Here is a 24,386-nt window from a genome sequence, read left to right on the forward strand (position 1 = left end):
TTGAAACACCTTAATGAGGCCTGATTTCCAGAAAGTGTGAGCACCTGTCCTCTGAAAATTAGGATAGTTTAATTGGGCGTACAATTTTGTCTTTAATTGGGCGTACAAAATTGAGGCACACAAAATCACTAGCCCCTTTTGAAATTTTAGGTCTTAAACCAGGGATCGGCAACCTTTGGCACACGGCCTGCCAGGGTACATTGGCGGGAGATATTGTTGCCTGCTTCTTATTTACAATGTCACCTGAAAGTGAGAACAGGTATTTTGCATGGCACTTTTGTAGCTGGTGGTGCAAGATATTTATGTGCAAGATATGCTAAACATTCATATGCCCCTTCATGCTTCGGCCACCATGCCAAAAGACATGCGTCCATGCTGATGATGCTCATTAAAAAAATAATGCGTTAGTTAAATTTGTGACTGAATTCCTTGAGGGAGAATTGTATGTCTCCTTGTTCTGTTTTACCGGCATTCTGCCATATATTTCATGTTATAGCAGTCTCAGATGATGACCCAGCACGTGTTTGTTTTAAGAACATTTTCACAGCAGATTTGACAAAAAAGCTAAGAAGGTACCAATGAGAGATTTCTAAAAATAGCTACAGCACTTGACCCAAGTGTTAAGAATCTGAAGTGTCGTTCAAAATCTGAGAGGGACGCGGTGTGGATCATGCTTTCAGAAGTCTTCAAAGAGCAACACTCAGATGCAGAAACTACAGAACCCAAACTACCAAAAAAGAAATCATCCTTCTGCTGGTGGCATCTGACTCAGATGATGAAAATGAACATGCGTCGGTCTGCTCTGCTTTGGATTGTTATCGAGCAGTACCTGTCATCAGCACAGACACATGTTCTCTGGAATGGTGGTTGAAGTATGAAGGGACATATGAATCTTTAGCACATCTGGCACGTAAATATCTTGCAACGCCAGCTACAAGAGTAGCATGCAAATGCCTGTTCTCACTTTCAGGTGACATTGTAAACAAGAAGCGGGCAGCATTATCTCCTGCAAATTGTAACCAAACTTGTTTGTCTGAGCGATTGGCTGAAGTAGGGACTGAGTGCTCCTCACTGTTGAAAATCCCAACCCATGGGTACATTCTGTTCTTAGCTCCCATTAATAGATTCCAAAATGGTGTTACTTGTCTCAACTAAACTGGAGACTAGCGTAATTACAGCAAGGATTTGCTCTGGCACCTGCTACTGTCTGTGTGGAGAGTCCTTGGCTGGGCAGATTTAGGGTGTTGGAATACCTTGTGAACGCGTCAGACCTTTTTGCCCTTAAAATATTTGCTTTTTTGCAACCTTAATGACAGCCTCCATTGCACCTTTCACCTACTCTGAATGTATCAGCCTGCAGGCAGGTCAAGTTCCCTTATTTCCTTATATTGCTTATGTACATTGCTCCATGTACATTTTGATATTTATATATTGCAGGTGGGGAGGTTTGAGGAATTTTAGATCACAGATAATTACTGGACAGTCGCTTATAAACTGTGTGCAATGGATTTTTAATTGGTTGGAACTATAGTCAAATTGAATATATAATGTATTGAAATCTACCAAGCAATTGCAGAAGAATCATCATAAAGTTACACTCCTCCAGAATGGTTACAGCATGTGTGCATGGAATCTATATATTCCTGGTGTATTTGGGGTAAATATCAGCAGTGAAAATGAAAGATAAAAATATCCTGTTTTTTCTTTTTACCCGAGTGATCATCTTTTTTCCTCATTTGTACCAAGAGCAAGAATGTAGGCAGCCAACTATCTTTATATTAAAGATAGGCATTAGCCTTTGGCTGCAGACTTGAGATGCTTGTATGCAGAACAGCAGACTGTTGTGTCCCAGAGGGGTCTAGAAACTGTAATTGTTCATGTGGCTTGCTGGGTCAGTAACCAAATTTAAAGTTTCTAGGTTATAATAATAGTTCAGAGTGGTCAGAAACTCCATACGCTCTTGGTGTAGATTATTAAATATTAAAGGACATAGGAAGAGAAATAAAAAAGAGGTTGAAAAGCAAATGTGAGAAAAGAAATTCCAGTGTAATAAGATCAGTCACCTAGTAGGCAGCAAACATCAGTGTGTAAAAAGAGATGAATTTATAAAGTCAGTAATCAGGTATCAAAGGTTGAAAAACTCAAACACTCAAAAGATCAAAAAGAATATAATTTTCCAATATGTTGTTTTCAAAGTCCAAAAAATTTACCATTGTAAAGCTGTTTTAATAAAATCACTTTCAAAGGGATGGTGTTCCAGGTCAGAACTTTAAGTGGAATACAGCAATCCTACTCAACGGAGTAATACAAACTGATAAAATTGAATAGAGCTTATATACTGTAGTCTCCTTTTCCAGGGGCAAAATGAGTTAGCTACATGGAGAGTGCAATACCATATGACTTAATGTCATAACCACAGGATCAACAAAATACAGTACTCCTGAACTATCCTTGGGAACTATCTATGTTACATGTAAGTACACCTCTAACTCGATATAACGCCGTCCTCGGGAGCCAAAAAATCTTACTGTGTTATAGGTGAAACCGTGTTATATCGAACTTGCTTTGATCTGCCAGAGCATGCAGCCCCCCGGAGCTGCTGCTTTACTGCATTGTATCCGAATTCGTGTTATATCAGCTCGCGTTATATCAGGGTAGAGGTGTATTATAATGATCACACTGGATGCTGCAGATAATACCAAAACAGCCCCAGAGGGCTTGCAATTTAAGGGTGGGATTTTCAAAGTGTTCAGCATTGGCCAAACCCTTCCTATTGGCAATCATTGGTAAAATGCAATCTGACTTCAATGGGAACTGATTTAGGCCAATACTGAATCATTTTGAAAAGACCACCTAAAACATTAGATACTATGCAACAAGTGTGGGTGAGAAATGCTGTAGTAGTAAAGATGAAGGACTGGGAAATACAAAAGCAAAATATTTTTTCAATGGAAAATTGGGTTTTTGACTAAAACTTTTTCTCAGTGTCCGCTTTCCTCCAAAATGTTCAGGTTTTGCCATAAAGTTTTTGCATATTGATGTTTATTGAGCTCTAAGGAAGGACATATTAAAGAAAAGTCCTCTATCTGCAAGTCATTCAAGAAGAGAACACGGGTGGTCAGAAAATTGCTCTTGAATCAGCACCTTCTGAAGCAGGTCATGAGGCCTGTTTCAGCACCAGGGACCTTCACAGGTCATCAGGTTGCCAGAGGGCATCTAAGCCAGCAAGGCTGTTGTTCAGACAGATTCAGATTCCTTTCCCAGGAAGAAGAGAGACAGTTCTAGGAAAAAGATCTCATAAAACTGATGGAGACCATTCCAGAGCTAGGAGAGATTCTTCCTCCCTTTCTAAGAGGAGTGCAGACCAGCATTGTGATTTCACCCAGTATGTAAGATAGAGCAGGACTGTCTATGCATTCCTCAGTTCCATGACGAGAGCAGGTGGACTCCAAACCATTGGCTCCAGTGTGGTCTGCAGGGCATCTGTTGAAGTTCAGGACTGACGATGGTGTCAGCACTGACTGTTTCCATACCAGAGGTGGATCAGGCTGCATCAGAATCGCTTTGTCTGTCTGTTCCTGGCTCTCCATTAATTCAGGAACATTCCACTGTAGTGACTACTATGGCATCCTCAGCACCATCTGGAGTTGTTGCAGACCTGCCGTTATTATTGGCACTGTTTTCTGCACCTTTCCAATTCAGGGTGCAGAGTTGAGATCTCCCACCTTTTTGGTACTGAAGGGCAGGTATTATCTTTGGTGCCAATGACTAGTCCATGCGCACTGCATCTATGGGACCGGTGCTGGCTCCAGCTTAGTATCAATGTCAGCTCTGAGTACTGAGCATGAATGCAAGGTTCCTATCAGTACTTAATGCACCAACTGCTTTACCTTTGTCAGTACCAGTGCACCCTGCATTCTGGACTTTGGTTGAGGCTAGACATTTATTTGCCCTTCTGCTGTCTGTGGACTATTTGGAAGGTTCCATGGGGTCATGCTCAGAGATGTCTTCCTCCTCTCGCTTGCCTTCTTAGTATCACTCTCAAAAGTTGTTGAGACCTCCCAGGAATCACCGTTGGTACTGATATCAGCACCGCTCCCATAGCAAGAATGGGATCCTTGTCCCAGTTCCTCTTGGCCATCAATGCCACACCTATACCCCCAGTGGCCTCCTTGGAACCGCTGGGATATTCCACAGTTGGTGAGATCCCAATGCTTGGCTCAAGCCAAAGTAAGGTCACCTATTCCCCCTGTAGCCTCTCCTCCTGAACCTCCAATGCTGCAGTCACATACGAAGGTTGCTCCTACTGAACTAGTTCATGCTGAACCATTATTACAGGTGCATACGTGCTGGAACTAGGGGTGCTGCTGCTCCCCTGGCTTGAAGTGGTTTCCATCATATACAGAGTTCACAGATTGGTCCAATGGCTCTCAGCACCCCCACTATACAAATTGTTCCAGCACTCCTGTACAAGCGCCACAGGAGATTCCATTGGCTCTGCTTCTGTTATTCTCTTTACCACCAGATGACTCTGCAGTGCCAGATTCTTCCTCCCTTGTACCTGAGGAATTTAAAACATATTGGACCTCCTGAGGTATGTGGCTTCAGCTTTGGGTATTCAGGCTAAGTTTGTTCAGGATACCCTCCATAAGGGAAGAGTGTCTTTCCCCATAAGTGAATGATCTTGGATCTGCAAAGACTCTAGGGAACACCCCAGCATCCTTTCATCTACAGTGACGCGTACTGATAAGAGATACTATGTGCCTTTTTCTGGCTTTGAGTGCTTCTACACACATCTGATGTCTAACTCTCATTTGTTGTAATGGCAGCTAATGAGAGGTTCAGACAGGGGAGATATAAGTCAAAAGACAAGGACTCTAAAAGATTGATGAAGTAGAACAAATTTTCCTCCCACACCTTACAATACGTTTCCAATCAGCAAATGTTTTTGTCAAAGTACAACTTTATAAATTGGGAAGTTGTGGCAAAATTTACAGATAAGTTGCCAGAATCCTCCGGGTAAGGGTTTAAGGCTTTCATTGTGCAAGGCCATTGAGCAGCCATCTGTAAGTCACTACTGTCCGCTTTGGACATGGTGATTCCTTCCTCTAGAGTTATGGCCTCTGCTGTAACTCTGAGAAAAGCTTCTTTGTTGCAGAATTCTGGTATGGCTCTGGAGGCCCAACAGACAATTGATGACTTACCCTTTGACAGTTGATTTTTATTTTCAGAGAAAACTGACAAAATGTTACATTCCTTAAAGAATTCTCAAGCGACATTTATTCATTTATTGAGGGGGGGAGAGGGTCCACTTAGTGGCAATCTTGGGTTTCCATCCTCTGATCCAAGGGAAGTCAATTTTTCTCAAACTCCATGGTTCAGTAATTTCTAAGAGGAATCATTCATATTTTTCCACTTGTAAAAGAAGCAGGTCCTTAATATTGTGATGGCTGCTCTTCTGGGTACTCTGTTTGAGCCCCTGGCAACTTGGCAAAACCCCCATATACCCAGTTTTAAAAAACAAAGTGTTCCTAAGACTGCATCCAAAACATCTGTCTGAAGTAGTTTCAGCTGAACCAGATAAAATACTTACCTATATTCTTTCCTAAGCCACACTCAAACACAGATGAACAGCTCCTTCATGCATTGGATGTGAGACTGTCATTTTATTTGGAGAGAACTAAGCCATTTTGTTCATCATGTCATGTTTTTGTCTCCTATGCGGATCAGATGAAAGGTTGGGTGGTCTCCTCACGGACTATTTCCAGCTGGATAATTTCCTTTTTTTACAACAGTATTTGGAGTAGCTCAGGCCATACCTCACAAAGGTTAGGGACTCATTCAACTGGGGCCCAAGTGATGTCAGTGGCATTTCTCACTATGTTTCAATATTAAACATTTGCAGGGCTGCTACCTGGTCTTCCACACATACTTTTATCAAACACTATGCAATTATGGCTGCATCTAGATTGGATGCAAACTTTGGAAGGTAGTTCTGCAGTCATTCTTTAAGCAGAGTCCAAGCTCACTTGCTACAGCTTGTGAGTCACCTGAGTGGAATATACATCTGCAACCACTTATAGAAGAAAAGATAGTTACCAACCTATAGAGTAACTGTTGTTCTTTGAGCTGTAGGTGCAGATGTGTATTCCATCCTCCACCCCTCTCCATTGGATCTCAACTATTGGCATTCGGGTATTGCTAGGTAAAGTTTGCTGGCTTTGGTGCACTAGGCACACACACACCTGAGTGGAATACACGTCTGCACCCATATCTCAAAGAACAACAGTCACCATACAGGTAAGTAACAGTCTTTAATTTAGCAACTCCGAGAGAAAACAAAAACTGATAGACTAGACTAAATATTACTAATTTCTGAAACTGATTGACACAAGATGTGGATGATTAAAGATGATTATGTATTGCAGTGAGTAGTATACAAGGAAATAAATGGTTGTCAAGTCAACGCCCTACAGCCAATGTATTTAATAGATCTGAAATATATTTATAGTGCAAGTACACTACCTACTCAGGCACTCAATGTTTCAATTGCACAGGGAAAAATGATATGCAACCTCATATCCATGAGAATAATAGTTAGTGAAATAGTTTGTAGTTACAGACAGGATGTGGAATGCAACGACAATGTGTATGTGGGATTTGCACACATGAGGATGGCAGTTGGAGAACAGTGTTATTTTTTGGTGTTTGGATTGAATTGGGTAAACATGGTTTTGACTGAGAGCTGGTGGGTTTTCTAAGTGAGTGGTTTGTAAGAGTCTGTAAGAATTTGAAGAACGAAGCTGCTTTCTTTGTGATTGCAGGGTTGTTTGTCCTAATATCTGTGTGATAAGAGTTATTAAGACAGTGAGAGATTTAGCCTTCAATTTTTGATCTAGTTCTTTTTTTCATGTCTTTTGTTTTGTAAGTTAGTATAGTGTAGTTGGGATCAGTGATCTGCATTTTTTAATTTTAAATACGGTCACTGTTTGCAGACCTAGACAGGTTTCTCAAACTGTTAGTTTAGAGGGCTGTAGCAGACTGAAGATGGGTTTCAACATGAGGCTTTCAAAAGCTACATGGATGGCTGCCCGATAAGGACTTCTCTGACTTCTGCTGAATAATTGTCAGAATGAAAATACAATATCTGATACATTTTTGCTGAGTTTTGTAAGGTGACCTGTAACCCTTTCCAAATGGCAACCACATAGCTATTGTATTTGTTTCATATTACCTCTCATGTAGTCAATGTGAACATTCTCTTGGATGTTTGTAGTATCAACTGAGCAGCTAAACTTAAATGATTAACTAGTATTCAGAAAGGACTTTTATAGAAACTTCAACTGTGTATAATTCAAGTTGGACTACAGTACATGTTCCTTGTACTATTTTTTTAACACAACATGAATGAGATACTTGTCCAGGATGTAGTTAGATTATGAAGACACAAGCTGAATAGGGAATGGGGAAAGAGAAGAGAGGAGTCAAGCCAACACAAAATGAGCAAAGAACACAGATTGGTGACTGGAAAAACTCAATATTATCAGGAAGGTCTGTTGTATAGGTTCCACAAGGAGTCCTAATTTGTGTGACTGGCTTTTTCAATAGCAAGTGACCCAAGCTGACATTGACTTTGATAGCTTTATAGGGATAATATTTTTCAACAGGGTGAATTCTTCTTGAACAATTCCTTCCATGTATTAGCCTCTAAAATCACTTTCAGTAGCAGCAGGCATATTTTTCTTTTTCAACCTCTTTTTACTATGACTGATGCAAGGAAAATCCCACTGTCCTTTTGTTCAGATGTTCTCTTATTAATCTCTTGACATATATATAATAGGGCAGTGATGCAATGCAGGCTGTTGTTCCAAAACCTTTGGAGTGCTTTTGTGTCTCTTCCCCAATGTGGCGTACAGCAAGTACTACATGAACTACAACAATATGAGTCCTTCCTGTTGGTGATGTGGTAATGGATTTTCTTCATCTCAGTATACGAAGATCCATAATGCTATCCTTCTTTCCATCCCCTGGGAATGTACAGTGAAACCATTAAGAAAGGATGTGAAAAGCAGCACCTTTTCAGATAACAGACGTAGCATCTGGATTGTTACTATAAGCAAGCTGCAATGAGGTGGTACTGTCATCAATTATTAAAACGACCTGCTTGTATGCAAATTAAAGCTGTTTTATCTTTTTTTTAAAAGCTTTCTTGTTGGATCTGGTGGAAAACCTAGGACTTTTTGTTAATACTTGAGCATTTAACTAACACATTTGAAAGAAGGTGACTCATTCTGTATTTAAAAACCTGGCTCATGTGCATCGTGAGCAAGGTACCTGAATGTTGCTATGTCGTTTGGATTTTTTTGTTGTTGTTGTAACTGACAATGATCACTGTGCTGCTAACTGGAGTCTACTTTTCTGGCAATGGATGAAATGTAAAATGACCAATTTACACTGTGCATATACTGTATACCCAGCACATATATAGTCACAAAAAGAGGAATTTCTATGTCCAAACTTGATATCTGTATTGTCCAAACCCTGCAAAAGACTATTGCTGGTTTTCACCTTTATGTTTTTTACAAATTTTCTTGACGCAATCGCTCTGCTAGATCATATGAAGAAATCCCATCAGAATGCTGATCTAACCTTGAAGGTGAAATATTATATTAATTTTAAAAAGACCAAGTAAACAACATGGAACTAAATTTTCCCCTATGTTACCCAGGGTAACCCCACTGAAGTCAATGGTGTTTCAGAAGCATAAAAAAGAGTAGAGTTTGTCTCATTAATGCAAAGATCTTTGACACAATGTTGTTCTTTCTGTGATGCTGCTGGTTGCAGAAATTATGTAAAGTTTATAAAACTTCATATCCCATTGTCCCAAAAGGAAAATTGGAAAGCACAATGTATGTTAGTCATCTTCCCAACTCAAATTACAGTTGTGAGAAGTAGCCTCTTTCATTTTGTGTTTATAATAATGTCCTTTTATAAATGTTTACTGCTTGCTTCCCATCCCTGACAATCAGCACCAAACACAGTGAACCAAATGATGAAGAATAACTGCAATGCACACATCCAACATTGTTCAAATGTCTAGCTTGCTATTTTATGAAACATGAAAGTATTGCCCGCGTGTAATCTTGCAGTTCCACAGTGAAAACAGAATAGATGCCACTATTTAATGACGGGGAAAAAAATCATGAGGCTGCTTAAAGCAAATGTATCAGAAGATTCTTCTAACAACAGCTATGTACTAAACTATGCTCTACTAACCTTATCTTGCAAACTTCAGCTAGCAGCGTTTGCGCTCTGGCAAATCCATTTGACTGGTCTGTGTAGAATTTTAATCAAACATAGCTCTCAGGCTGCATCTCAAATGGAAGAATGAAATTAGGGCATACCCTTATATAGAGTTTATATCTATGGTTATCGTACACAAAGGTAATTTTTAAATTTCATTTTTTTCCGAATCAATGACTATGCTATGATGTTAGATAATTAGTGATTTAATCCATCCATTTCAAAAAATAAAATGGGTTCTCTATAATATGCCCAGTTCATTAAATGTTTACAGATTTTTACACTAGAAAATGGGATTGTCCATCTGAAATATCAGTAGTTGGGCTAGTTCACAAATACTGTTATGCATCATTACATTAGAAAAACATGGACGGATAGGCTAATAATAAATCATCACATTATTTTTGTATATTCACAGAAAATACAACCACTGTGTCTAAGTTCTTTAGGTATAATCTTAAGAGTGTATAACTCTAAAGAGAAACAGGGTACTTCCAATTCCAGCAAAAAGTACACTGCAATAAACTTTGAAAAGATTCCACAAATGGAAGAAACCTAATGACAGTTAGAGAATTGCTTATTTTTATATATATACTTACACACTATATATATTTATATAAATATAAATATTTACTAGCTACCTGTTTAATTTGCTCTCTCCTGGAGAGTATCTTTATTATCATTACGTTAACACAATACACTGGAATAGGAAAGCCTCACAGGATGCAGATAAAATAAAGTGTGTGTCAATGTTTGTAAGACAAATCCTTTGTATTGTTGTGTCCCAGGTGAGCAGGAGCTTTTTAAAGCAAAGCACTGAGCCTTCGTAGCAAGACATAAATATGAGTTGTATTGATCATATATGCACTGAGGGTAAAATTCACCTCTGCACTGATGGTCAGCACAGGACCTATGCGCTATTGTCTCATGTGTGAATATTCATGGAGCATGGACCAGGCTTCCTAAATCAAGTGCCAAGATGCACAGGGCTCTGTGAAACCGGTAAAGGATTTTCTAGAATCAGTCTCTTTTATTATTTTAAAGTTCTGGTCAGGTGTCTGGAGGGGACAACCCCAGGACCTTCCACTATTGATCACCTTATTATTTAAATAAATTGTTTTGCATTTGTGCATTTGCTATTGCAATTTTAAAATAACCTCAGAAAAGTGACACAAACTTTGTTCAAATTCAGATTGCCAAAAAAGGTTCTATTTACTTTAGAAAGACTTGATTATGGTCATAGTAGAAAAACTTAGACTAAGAAAATTAAGGTACAGGCTTTTGAGCTTTAAATTACTCATCTGTGGAGTTCCTCTTTGAATTAAATACCATCTGCCAGTCTTCACAGGAGGATTATTCATTCTTTAGAGCTTCAGGGACAGTCAAAGCAGAAACTCCTGCACAGGACAGTGTGACAGGAAGACCTGCCCATGAAGTACTGCTGCCAGAAATTCTGCCTACCCATTAAGATGCCACAGCAGTCTAAACAGGTTCAGTCAGAGCAGAACCAATGTTTACTATTTCAGATGTGATTGTTTGAGAGGTATCCAGCAGAGAATATTTTTAAAAGCTGTTCTTATCTTCAGCTCTTTCAGACTCACTCTTTGTCATTTAAATCTTTCTTTTCTGTCAGCCTTTTATAGCACATCAAGGGGTGAATCGCCACAGTATAGCTGTGAAACAAAGGGCTAAGTTCAAGTCATGCAAGTGGACCTCATACTAGGCCAATGGTTTACATTGCATATGAACTATGATGATTCTATCTGACCTAGGTTTATAGACTTACTTCATTCAAAATAACTATATTAAAAGTGTGATAAGGTTGCAAAGTCAAGCACTCCAAAGCTAAGAAATGTCAGACTTTAGGTTAAAACAACAAGGAGTCCTTGTGGCACCTTAGAGACTAACAAATGTATTTGGGCATAAGCTTTCAAGGGCTAGAACCCACTTCATCAGATGCATGGAGTGGAAAATACAGTAGCAGGTATATATACATAGTACATGAAAAGATGGGAGTTGCCTTACCAAGAGGGGGAGGTCAATCTAATGAGACAATTCAATTAACAGTAAAATACTAAGGGAGGAAAAACAACTTTTGTAGTGGTACTGAGGGTGGCCCATTTCAAACAGTTGACAAGAAGGTGTGAGTAACAGTAGGGGGAAATTAGTTTTTGTCTTTCTTCAGGCCTAATTTGATGGTGTCCAGTTTGCAAATTAATTCCAGTTCTGAAGTTTCACGTTGGAGACTGTTTTTGAAGTTTTTTTGTTGAAGAATTGCCATTTTTAAGTTGGTTATTGAGTGACCAGGGAGACTGAAGTGTTCTTCTACTGGTTTTTGAATGTTATAATTCTTGATGTGTGATTTGTGTCCATTTATTCTTTTGCATAGAGACTGTCCGGTTTGGCCAATGTACATGGCAGAGACTTTAGGTTGTCAATGCAACCTCAGTCTTTACATGACCACATACTCTTCCCTCATCTACTTCCACTCCAAATAGGAATAGGTTAGGAATACCTATAGATTTGTGAGTCAAAGTCTCCATCAAATTTTTCTTGCCTTGGCATTAATGATTATTCACTCCATGGAATTGGTATTTTTAGTTTGATTTTTTGCACTCCCGACTACAGTTGTAATACTCTTAAGTCCTGGTTAGTGTTGGGACAGTGTTCGGAGTTTTTAATATGATTTTTACTTTGACAGCTTCCCTTTAAATAAATACAACTGTATGCTCTATGTACCTTTGGAAGAAGAATCCCAACATATCACCGGGCAATGAAATTATATATGATATGCTGCTATTGCTGGTTGGCATGGCTGTCTGCAGAATAAAAATGTAGCTCAATTAAAATGTATTGTTCTAAAGAATGAGAATTCTGGGTTGGCATGCCAATTTTCAGGTCACTACTACTTGCCGCTGCCATGGCATGTGTCTAAAACTTGGCATTGGCTTTGAGCATTATATTCAACTTTGCTATCCAGTTGCTACACTCAGCACCCAATAAAACTCTACTTTTTCATTACTAGAAAACTTTGCATTCTGTGCTGTATTTACTGAGAGAGATAACTCTTTGTTTTTCAGAGCTTCCATATGGCTGGGAGAAAATTGATGATCCCATTTATGGCACTTATTATGTTGAGTAAGTTCCCAACTTCAATATTAATTTGCTGTTAATATTTCATAACCTGATATTAATATCCTGTGCAATGTTTGAATTGGAAAGGTGAGGGCATAATTATTTTCCCCTTTGACTTCAGATTATGCAGGAATTATCCGACTCCAATATAGCTGAAGTGACTGAACATTTTCAGTATCTTTCAAACTGGTTACTCTGTCACTTCTTCTTGAGCCCTGATCTCATCCTGTGTATTCCAGAAATATTGGGGGGGGGGAAGTTGAGGGGAGCATTTAAATCAAATGTGTTTTATTTTCTGTTTAACAAGTTTTAGACACACATCAAACAAGGTGCAGATCCTTGCCAATCCAGGAACAGAATAAAACGTAATCATTTTTGCTTCATAACGATACTTTTCTGAGTAGTCTTACTTTGTGGTAAGTCTGAGAGTCACATTATTTTATATGAGTGCAGGTTGTATGTTATGTGAATTTTTTCTATGCTCACTCATGGCACTGTAATTTTGCACCTAAAGGCACAGCTAGAAAAGGAGAATGTAATTTTCTGTTTTAATGGCACAATCCCTGCTTGCATTTTTCCAGGAGAACGTGGTGTGTGTACAAAATAGAGAAGAGATCCTTTCTCTCTTCCATTTAGTATAGGTCTTTGTGCAGTGGGGTAAAGTAGATTACTACCCAAAAGAATAGGTGTAATTTATTAGTCTACTTAACTCGAGCTTACATAAAATACCCAAGAATTGAGAAAGATGAAAACAGGGCTTGCTTCTCCTCTGCCTTTTATCATGTGTAGCCATTGACACTTGTGCAAAGTGAGTCTAAAGTGGCAATAAAATGATACCTAATCAAAATAATGGCATTATAGTCTCTCTCTGCACAGGTGTCATAGACCACCCAAAGTATAAGGCCGTGGCGAATCAATCCCAGAAACTAACAACTCATTTTCCCTTGGTCACAGCTCATCCAATTGAGGGAAAGGGCAAGCACACCAGACAAAACTCTATGAAACAAATAGCAGATCCATTTATTCTGGAGGGAAGATCTTCCAGAAGAAGGTTTTGAAAAGAAAAACCCAAACTCAGATCCTTACACTGAGAGCCTCACTTTGTTTCCAGAGTTACTCAGTACAAATTACAGTGTTTTACAGTTTGCTTATCACATAGTTCTCTGATACCCTGTTGTCTCTTGATCCCATACCAACACTACATTTATGCTGGCTCATTTTGGAGATATACCCACTCTCATGCTTTCCTAGTTCCAAACTGCAGTGCAGAGCCTTGTTGCCATCAGTTTGGGCAGGAGGATGGCAAGGTGCCTCTGAGATCCTTGAGAATTTAGGAGCCAAGTTTTTAGGGCTTCCCTTCCACAGCTGATAAAAGAGCCACAGCACCTGGGCCTTCTCTCCTGCTCCTCCATACCTCCCAAAATAAAAACAAAAGCAGCACTTGGGCCACTGTCCTGCTGACTCCTTTGTAAAGCAGCAGCAGCTGCCCTGGGTCTCTGTGTTCCCCAACTTGTCCTCGGAGCCATCAGCTCTGCCCCTGACCCAACTCACTCATCCTGTCCAAATTCCTACCTACCCCAAACAAACAGGTGAGTAGATTTTTGAAGCCCTGTATATAATGAATAATGCCGAGAAATTGCCTCTCTGTCCTTATGCTTGGGTTTTTATAATATTCCTGGGTAATAAATGATGGTGTTCACATATCTCTTTATAATAATCCTCTTCATATCTCCCAAATATACATTTGTACAGCTGCTGGTAATGACTAATGATCTTCTGCACAAGTGGCTATGTACTTTAAAGGCTAACAGGTGGTGTGCAATTCCTGTGCATTAAGCTGTCACTGAGGCATCTCCCTTGAGCTAAATACTGCCTAAAACATTCTGGCAGTGGTAAGGCTTATGCAGTTCCATTACATAGTCAATGGAACCAAAATGGAGCATGTAGTTGTCTGCATTTTAAGCCCACCCTCAGTCAGGCAGACACAGGCTCCTTGCCCCCAAATGCTGCAATGCAGTTGTGTTTTTAGGCTGTTGTTGCCAAATTCACTCATCCCACAGACAAAATATAAGGGAGGGAAAGGATACATTAAAGACATACTGTACTTATTGTAATAGAAAAGCTTTAATGGGATCTAGCAGAGATCTTGAATAGTAGAATGGATGTTCATAGACCGGCATTAAAAGTGCAACAGCACTAGCTTTATAAAGGCTTTTCTAGTCAATATAAGGAGTTGTATTTTAATCTGCTTTCTAAGCTCAATAATTTTGTAGTGAAAATTGTTTTCCATTTTTCATTATAAAAAGTGACAGTGTTACACCTTCCTTTATTACTAGCATTTAACAGATGACTTCATTTTTAACTAGATGAAATCACATTACAATAAACTCTTTTAACTATGTCATAAAATGGATAAATCATGAAAAGTTAGGTTATGAACCTTTGCATATTCAAATCCAATCCAACTTTATAGGAATCACTTTAAAACTGTCAAGGAAAGAATATCCTACCTTCCACTTATTAGAACATCTGTATCTCTCTAAAATAAAGTGGGGCAGTTGGTGGGGATAAACCACTGAAGTAATCAGATTCAGTGTAACACCTTGCAGTGGTCAGCCATAAGGAGTATTTGGATTCTTAGCACTCAGTTAAGCACAAAATATTTGCAATTTTCTCTAGAGTGTGAGGGGCCAGATGCTGCTGCTTCTCTCAGTTATAGATAAGTAAAGTTCAATGGATGGATATGCTCTTAATTCACCTTACTATTGCAGATCCAAACTTATCTGCAGGGGATGGACATTTTGCACTAACTCGAGTAGGTGAAACTTTCTACTGTGACTGGGTCAATTTCTGTGCAACCTTCTAACAGTGCCTGTGGTTTAAAGACTAAACGCTAGCCGCCTTCCTTCCACAGCCCCACACGGAATGATTATGCTGTGCTGGCCCTTTCAGCTGTCTAGTCAAAAAAAGAGCATCTCTCCCTTTATGGTTGATTAACTACAACATGGAGCTCAATTTTCAAACATGGTCTCCTTAATAGGACAGCTAAACTAACCAGATGGATACTTATTGTAAACTGTGCATCCTGCCTCAACTGTGCAATATTTCTTTATCTTTTCTATCTGACACTCTGTTACTGCTTATGTAAGAAAATAACATGTTCTCTCAGCAATTCTGTTTGTCTTTAAGAAAAAAAAGTAGCTAAATCTTACATGTTGATGCTCATTTCAATAAATGTGTCCATTAATACTTGTTTTAAACACAATTTCGGTATCTAGATGAAATATTTGGATTTTTTTTAAGGAAAAATAAAACAGCAATTGAGGCCACATTAGTTAAATCAGCCTTTGCCAACTCCACTTCCCAGCTGACTTCCATACTATCATCATCAGCACAGGTGCAGCGCTGTGACCTCATGCACCAGGTTGCATTGTCCAAAACAGGGAGCCAGGCCCAACCCTGTGGGACAAAAGCCACTGCTGTGGGATGAGTGCAAGTGGGCTTGTTTGCCAGCCCTTCCTCACCGGGCCAGGGTGGGCTTGCTTTCCAGCCCCGGGCCTCCCCTCTGCACTGGCTTTATTGAAGTCATGGACACAAAGGAAAGCCACGGCCAAACAGAGAAACCATTATATCTGTGGCTTTTTTACCACTGTGACTCATAAACTTTAAGGCCAGAAGGACTCATTGTGATCTCTAGTCTGACCTCCTACATGTTGCAGGCCACAGAACCTCATCAACCCTCTCCTGTAATAGACCCCGAACCTCTGGCTGAGTTACTGAAATCCTCAAATCATGATTTAAAGACTTCAAGGTACAGAGAATCCACCATTTACTCTAGCTTTTCCCAGCAATTGACCCATGCCCCAGGCTGCAGAGGAAAGCAAAAAAACTCCAGGGTCTCTGCCAATCTGACCTGGGGGAAAATTCCTTCCCAATGCCAAATATGGTGATCAGCTGAACCCTGAGCATGTTGGCAAGACCCACCAGCCAGATACCTGGGAAAGAATTCTCTGTAGTAACTCAGAGCCATCTCCATCTAATGCCAAACTGTGATGGTGAGCACCTGGCCCTTTGAAGCTCCCTGCTGGAGGCCTCATGGTTCTACCACACCTCACCTCAGGAAAGGAGCAACAAAGGTGGGTCCTCTAGTCCTGCCTAGAAAAGTTACATAGAAGCGGCCAATCAGCGCCCAGCAAGCTCATATAAAAGGAGCTGCAGGGCCTGACCAGGTCAGTTTCTGGCTGGGACCAGAAGGGCAAGAAAGGGTGCTCAGTTCTGGCCAGAGGGGTTGATGGGCTGCATTTACTGGACCTGACGGAGAGAGGATCTGAGAACTTCAGCCCTGAGCTAAGGGTGAAGAGAATGGAACTATGTGGGAAAAGTCCCATGAAATAGCCACAGTGAAACAGAGGCAGCTGTACATGGCTGCTGTTTATAGGGTCCCTGAGTTGGGACCCAGAGTAGTGGGCAGCCCTGCTACCGAAGTGACCTAAGCCACAGGTCTCCTTTAGAAGCACAAGCAAAGGGCTGGATTTAAAGGACCCAGAGATGGGGCTGATAACCTGTTGAGGGCAGACAGTTTGAGCAGGAAGAGACTCCAAGGCACCTAGGAGGGGCTGAAGAGCAAAGGCACCTGAGGAAGGAGGGGCTGAGTCCAGGTTGAGCCTGGGATTTGAAGAATGTTGTGTTTGTTTTTGACTTCAATACTCCCGAAAGGGGTTCACTTTTGATTGTGAGATGTGGCCAAAGGGCTGAGACACTGAAGACCCACCAAGCAAGGCTAACAACGTACGGGGGATGCCAGGAAAGGCCTGCAGTACCCCACCCAGCCTCTAGGAGGCACTCACAAGAGGTGAGTGTCACCCATTACACAAACCTGCAGCTCTACCTATTATTAACCGCCACATTTACAAGTGATGACTTGGTTAAGCAGATAGCAGCTTTAAAGTTTGGCAACTTTCTTTCACTTTCACTCTTTAAAACAAATGTCCCTGTTGACTTCAATAGAATTCTTTTCTGGGTGACGAACACCTGACATCGCCTTTTGGATTACCAGGTATATTAGGTCACCTAAGGATACATTGCTGTATCCCTTCTATCCCCTTGGTTTAATGAACATTGGAATATTTTCTTTTTTTTTTAAATAACGCTGCCTAGAGGGTAGGGCCTTGAGAATTGCTTAGCATGGGATCATGCAGGTGACTTCAATGGAAGTTACATGTACTCAGCACCTTTTACAGTCTGTGATTCTAAGAGAGCTCAGGGTCAGATCTTCAAGTGTTTAGCATCCACAATCAGGACCAGATTTTCCCTGCAGCTCTCTGTGAGAGCTCTTTGGAAAAGCTGGTCCTGTGTGCATAAATATTTACCTCTGTGGAGCAACAGTAATTTACAACACATCCAACAACTTCACATGAATATCTAGCTAATTGCCCAACCCTGCTTGATTCTGAGTGCCCTCAAACCCTCTTCCTTCATCAGGAGAAGCATGCCACATGAGATGATCTCCACCCTGCTGGATTTGTTCCCTCATCAATAAAAAATGTATCCTCCTGATAACATGCTCTGCAACATAATGTATGGGAGAAAGTTATGTATGAGATACAGGCTATCAAAGGCACATGAAGAACACATGCTAATAGGCCATGGGAAATGTTACATATTAAGAGAGAAGTTATGGCATTACAATGACATTTTTTCATATTTCAGTGCTCTCATACTACATGAATTAGTTTCTGCACTTTTCCCCTTGTTTTCTTTTATAAAATACAACAGAAATATAGTAGAGTATTAAAATTTCATCTTTAGTATAATTTTGTTTGCTGCTGTGGGAATCCAGCACATAATGGATTCGTTACTTTGTTAAGCAATTTGCCTCTACAGTCACTTTTGGGGTTAAGATTTCTATTTCATTATAAACAACTAATTTTGTTTTCAGCTTATCCAGGACCACTATGATAAACACCATCCTGTTTCTCTCTTGGAATCATGCATAGAAATCATATGTAGTGAAGACTTGAAAAACTGTGTTGCTGGAGTATTTTTCAGTGATATTGCAGAATAGCATATAGTCACATGGATTGAAACTAGGGCTGTCAAGTGATTAAAACAATTAATCTCAATTAATCGTGCGATTAATCGCACTGATAAACAATAATAGAATACCATTTATTTAAATATTTTTGGATGTTTTCTACATTTTCAAATATGTTGATTTCAATTACAACAGAGTGCTCCCTTTATAGTTATTTTTATTACAAGTATTTGCACTGTAAAAAAAACAGTATTTTTCAGTTCACCTAATACAAGTGCTATAGTGCAATATCTTTATCATGAAAGATGAACTTCCAAATGTAGAATTATGCACAAAATATCTGCATTCAAAAATAAAACAATGTAAAATTTTAGAGCCTGCAAGTCCACTCAGTCCTACTTCTTATTCAGCCAATTGCTAAGACAAACAAGCTTGTTTACATTTGCAGGAGATACCTCGTCCCCCTCAGATTTTGGATGGCACTTCAGATTCTTAAACCTTAGGTTGGTTAGAAATCTCACACTGGTACCTTCTTTGTGTTTTGTGAAATCTACAGTGAAAGTGTTCTTAAAATGAACATGGGCTGGGTCATCATCTGAGACTGCTATAACATGAAATAAATTGGAGAGTGGGGGTAAAACAGAGCAGGGGCCATACAATTCCCCCCCAAGGAGTTCAGTCACAAATTTAGTTAATGTATTAATATTTAAAGAGCATCATCAGCATGGAAGCATGTCCTTTGGAATTGTGGCCAAAGCATGAAGGGCCATACAATTGTTTAGCATATCTGGCATGTAAATACTTTGCAATGCTGGCTACAAAAGTGCCATGCAAATACCCGTTCTCTCTTTCTGGTGACGTAAACAAGAAGAGGGCAGCACTGTCTCCTGTAAATGTAAACAAACTTGTTTCTCTTAGCGATTGGATGAACAAGAAGTAGGACTGAGTGGACTTGTAGGCTCTGAAGTTTTACATTGTTTTGTTTTTGAGTGGAGTAATGTAACAAAAAATCTGCATTTGTAAGTTGCACTTTCACGATAAAAAGATTGCACTACAGTACTAATATGTGGTGAATTAAAAAATACTATCTTTTATCATTTTTACAGTGCAAATATTTGTAATAAAAATAATATACACTTTGATTTCAATTACAACACAGAATACAATATATATGAAAATGTAGAAAATCATCCAAAATATATAATAAATTTCACTTGCTATTCTATTGTTTAACAGTGAAATTAAAACTGTGATTAATCACGATAATTTTTTTCTAATTAATCACGTGAGTTAACTGTGATTAAGAGACAGCCCTAATTGAAACTTTACACTTACAGCAGAGTGCAGCAAGTTGAAAGGACAGAGAACTTCCAAATGGAGCTGGGAAGAAAACAGTTTTACCAATCAGAGAAATTTTCAAGTTTATGAAAAATTTTCCTATCATGAATTGAGAGGAAGAGGTAGAATCTCAAATTTTCACAAATGAAAAATATGTTTTTTTAATTTAGGCTAAATTGCGACATCATGTTTTCACACTTTTGAATTATTTTGTTTTGCTTTTGGCCTTTTTTATTGTTTATATTTGTTTTAATATAATTATTTAAAAAATCATCTTGAAAATGTTGAAATGGGACATTTTTGATAATTTCAAAACTTTTTTCCAAAAATGTTTGAACTAAGAAATTGTCAGAACTGACCCTTTCCCATGAACAGTTTCAGTTTTGGCTAATTGGCGTTTTCCAAAGAAAAAATATTTTGTCAAAAAATTCCTGACCTGTTCTACTTCCCAATTATTTCCTCTATGAGCTAGGTTGTGCATATCGGACTTGCACTGATGAGCACTAACTTGTGCATTCTCATTCACTACAACATGACTACTTGTGTGAGTAACTGTTTATTAAGCTGGAGTAAGGGTTGCACAATCCAGCCACACACAGGTAACCCACATGATGATGATCCCATGAAGTAAATAATAATTTTTCACAAAATGGACTCAATTTTTAATCATTACCAATTTTTTTCAGCCACATAAATAGAAGAACACAGTTTGAAAATCCTGTCCTAGAAGCAAAAAGGAAGCTACAGCAGCATAACATGCCCAACGCAGAACTTGGAACAAAGCCTATGCAGGCCTCAGGTTTCCGAGGTACAGTACCATGTCAGATTTAAGAAGAAAATAATTGCTATACTTTCCTGTTTTTATGACAATGATTTAACATAGTCTGGTTAAAATAACATAGTCTGTGAATTAGCATTAATTGGTGTTCAGTATGTTTCTAAGATAGCCTATCTAGCAAACATCATTTAAATTGAAGCCTCAGACACTATTGCTGTAGGAGTTTACAAGAACACTGAATCTTGATAATGTGAAAGTGATTGAGCTTAGAAAGAAATGTATTAGCAAAAGTCAATATTGATAGATGAGTAAGTTTTGACATAAGGTTGTAGCCAAAGAATGAGGCTTGTTCTTCTTTGTAACAGTAGAAAGCGCCTCATCAACATTACCTAGGCCTAAACACGTTCACCCGCATCCTGCTCCTCAGAGGTCTCGCAGTGTGAATGACCTGTCTCAGTGTCGGCGGGACAATGCTGGAATGTACAGTCTGTATGGTATGTCCAAGTGCTGCTTGTTAGCCAAGCTGCACTGTTGTAAAAGTAGTGAGATAAGTTAAGTCACAAACCTTTTCACCTTTTTCATACCTTTTTTTGGCAAAATAAAGCACAGAAGAGAGGCACTAGAAGCCAGGTGAGGCTTATTCTTGCCTGATGGTAATTTTCACAATTTACACTGACGCACATTGAAAACAGATGTAAAGGTCACTGAACTGTCACACCGATTGTAAATGTCATTTGTCAGAAACTGAAATTCCATTTGTCTGGGGTGAAAAGATTATCTGGAATTTACCCTTTTGTCTGAATTACTGAAATAAATGGATATTTTTTTGTTATTGGCGGTGTGAGGGGAAACTAATTATAAATTATTTGATATACAAAGCTGAATTGATAGGCTAGGAATAATTATTAAGAGTTCAAAGTTACCTTGCATATTATTTTTATCATTGTGTAAATATTTTAGCTACACAACAATCTATCTCTAACCTTATTTCCAATATCAAAGAGCATTCCTAGCCCTTCCACCCCCAAGACTGATCTGCCATAGATAGAAAAATCCTCCTTAGTTGGTTTTGTATTAATATAAAATAAGGACTCACTAATGTGTTTATTTCTCCTGGAATGCTTACACTCTTTATTTCCTTTAATATCAAAATGCCACACTGCCACCTACTATTGCTGCTGCTTCTCTTGTTTTTGTTTGTGTTATATTATGACTTCACTGGAACTATTTTCTTTTTGTTTGTGTTGACTGATGTAGAAAAACCACTCTTCACCCGTGATGCATCACAACTGAAGGGAATTTTCCTCAGCACAACTCTCAAGAAGAGCAATATGGGCTTTGGATTTACCATCATTGGTGGGGATGAGCCAGATGAGTTTCTACAGGTGAAGAGTGTAATTCCTGATGGGCCTGCAGCACAGGATGGCAAAATGGAAACAGGTAATTAAGTTGGTTCTTGTATTCCTTGATATAATTATCAGACTTCAGCCTTAGATTTTGAGCAGCACTTTTTTCTGAAGTGCAGAAATAAGCAGGTGTGTTCATGCTGTCATTCTGAAAGGTGCAAGCAGAGCTGTGTGAATAATTAGTGTTTTGGGTTGCTGGCCATTCTGAAAAATAATAATCACTTTTGGTCAACCTAAAACAAATGTTTTTAAAATGTTAGCAAGTCAAAAAGTTAGAAAAAATTGGTTTTGGTCAAATGAAACATTTCATTTAAATTTTGAGAGGTTTTTAAAAGGTTTACTGTTTCTTTTAATAAAATTGAAGGAAATTTCAAAATGAAAAGTCATATCAAGAAAAAACAATTTTTTTTTTCAAAAAAAATTGTTTTGTTTTGACACAAACAATTTGGCAAAACTGACACACTTGCAAAAATTTTTGGAGTCACCAAATCTACATTTTTCACCCCAAAAAAGATTTTTAGACAAAGACTTCATCCACCTCTGGAGCAAGAGCAATATCTCTACCTCAGAAAATATTTCCCAAGGGAAGTATCTCTCTGGAGTATTTCTTTCCAGAAATGAAAGGAAAACTTTTATTTTTTCCTCACAATATTTTCCTGTGATGAAGATCTCTGAAGCAAACTTTTACTTCTTTACGGTAAAATTCTCTCACATCTGCATAGCAAATCTCAGATGTGATGCTCTTCTCAACAGATTACCCATGAGGATTCCGTGCATGTGGAGACACAGGCCACAAACTCAAACTCCATTTCTTTTCTGGAGGAAGGACTGATGGACACACATGTCGTTCTCCCTCCATCCTGATAGAGATTTTTAGAGAAGAGATAAAACCTGGGGCTATATTATCTTTGCAGGGCCCCCCACCGGAAACCAGAGTCATAGGGGTAGTCTAATCTATGGTAGGGAAAAGCCCCATGTACACACATGTAGAGCACACTGTGTGGGGATCCTTGCAGATTTACTCCCTCAGTCCTCATTTCTGCAGATTTTTGTGGGGGAGGGAATAACCCGGACCATAACATGTTGGGATATACCACCTCAAACTACTCCTGGTGCTGTAAGACCAAATAAACTTCTGTAAGACCATGCAAATAGGAATTGTAGAGGTTCTGAATTTGACTATTTTTAAAATGCCCTTCTTGCACAAAACATGCCATTAAAATGGTGGAAGGTTTCTGATGCCAAGTAAAGAGTGGCAGCCAGCAGATATAACAAATTAAAATATAGATTTATTTTTTGTAAAATCTTGTAACTGTTCTATCAGCTTGAACTTTAGTTGCATTGTTGATATCAATCTCAAAATGCAATTTGGTACACAAGGTTAAAATTCAAGAAGCTAATTAATAGAAGAAATGGTGCATCAGAGACATGCTCAGAAGAGACTAATTAATCCTGTTAACAGTAAAACCAATGAATTGCTCTTGAGCTGTGCCTTGATCTTCATGTTGCCTAATTTGCAGCAGAGGGCTTCGCAGGTTGTTATGACCCAGCATACTTTGATTAAGACTTGAAGCAGGATTCCTATGAAATAATCTGAGTGGAATGGTTGAGTGTCTTTTCAACTAAACTAGAGCCTGATACTGAAACTGCATGATTGGTCAGTTGCAACACTGATTGTGGTTGTTGTAAACATTTATTGAGAGGCAAGGTGGGTGAGTTAATATATTGTAACATATTATACATATATTGGTGGGTGAGGTGATATAAGTGAACAAACTTCTATGGGTGAAAGAGACGAGGTTTTAAAGCTTACACAGAATTCCTCAGGTCTGGGAAATGTACTTAGAATGTCACTGCTAAATACAAGGTGAAACAGATTGTCTAGCATAAGTAAACACATTTATTCAGATGGGCATTTATGAAGAAATATATATTTTTTAAAACTTACATTAAAATAGTACTGAAGATTTTATTGAAAACCACAAATGAAAGGAAATTAAGGAGTAAAGGTGAGAGAGAATTTCAAAACACAGAATTATTATTTCAATAAACCTGATATGTATATGCATTAAAGTACATATTGAGCTAAATTTTGCCCTTAGTTGACTCCCCGCAGCTCCCTGATTATCAAGTTATCACCTGAGTAAAATAAACCAAGAGTTTCAGGTTAATGAATTTTGCCTCACACAACATCCCTGTGAGGTAGGGATATGTTGTTATTTTCATATTATAAATGGGTAAACTGAGAAACAGGGATATTTAAAAACGTAAGGTTTATAAAACAGGTCTGTAGCAAATAACCCAGATTTCCTCATTCCCACTCCTTTGCATGTGTCCTAAACTGTGCTTCCTGTTCCTCAGACACCTTTTCATAGTCTGCTCACCTTCAGAT

General features: G+C 38.9%; 1 protein-coding gene across 5 annotated transcripts in view; it reads left to right on the plus strand.

Moving 5' to 3' along the window:
• The window catches only part of MAGI2 (membrane associated guanylate kinase, WW and PDZ domain containing 2), a 1,096,261-nt gene that overhangs the window by 859,849 nt on the left and 212,026 nt on the right, over positions 1-24,386 (plus strand). For 3 of the 5 annotated variants that reach the window (XM_045031453.1, XM_045031468.1, XM_045031457.1), the window contains exons 7-9: positions 12,384-12,441; positions 20,497-20,618; positions 21,846-22,028. In XM_045031453.1, coding sequence (XP_044887388.1) covers positions 12,384-12,441; positions 20,497-20,618; positions 21,846-22,028 — 363 coding nt within the window. Of the gene's footprint in view, positions 1-12,383; positions 12,442-20,496; positions 20,619-20,953; positions 21,083-21,845; positions 22,029-24,386 lie in introns of all 5 variants that reach the window. The other 2 variants (XM_045031437.1, XM_045031446.1) reach the window with 2 other exon arrangements.

Source organism: Mauremys mutica, chromosome 1, assembly GCF_020497125.1.
Source record: "Mauremys mutica isolate MM-2020 ecotype Southern chromosome 1, ASM2049712v1, whole genome shotgun sequence".
Classification (NCBI taxonomy): Eukaryota; Metazoa; Chordata; order Testudines; family Geoemydidae; genus Mauremys; species Mauremys mutica.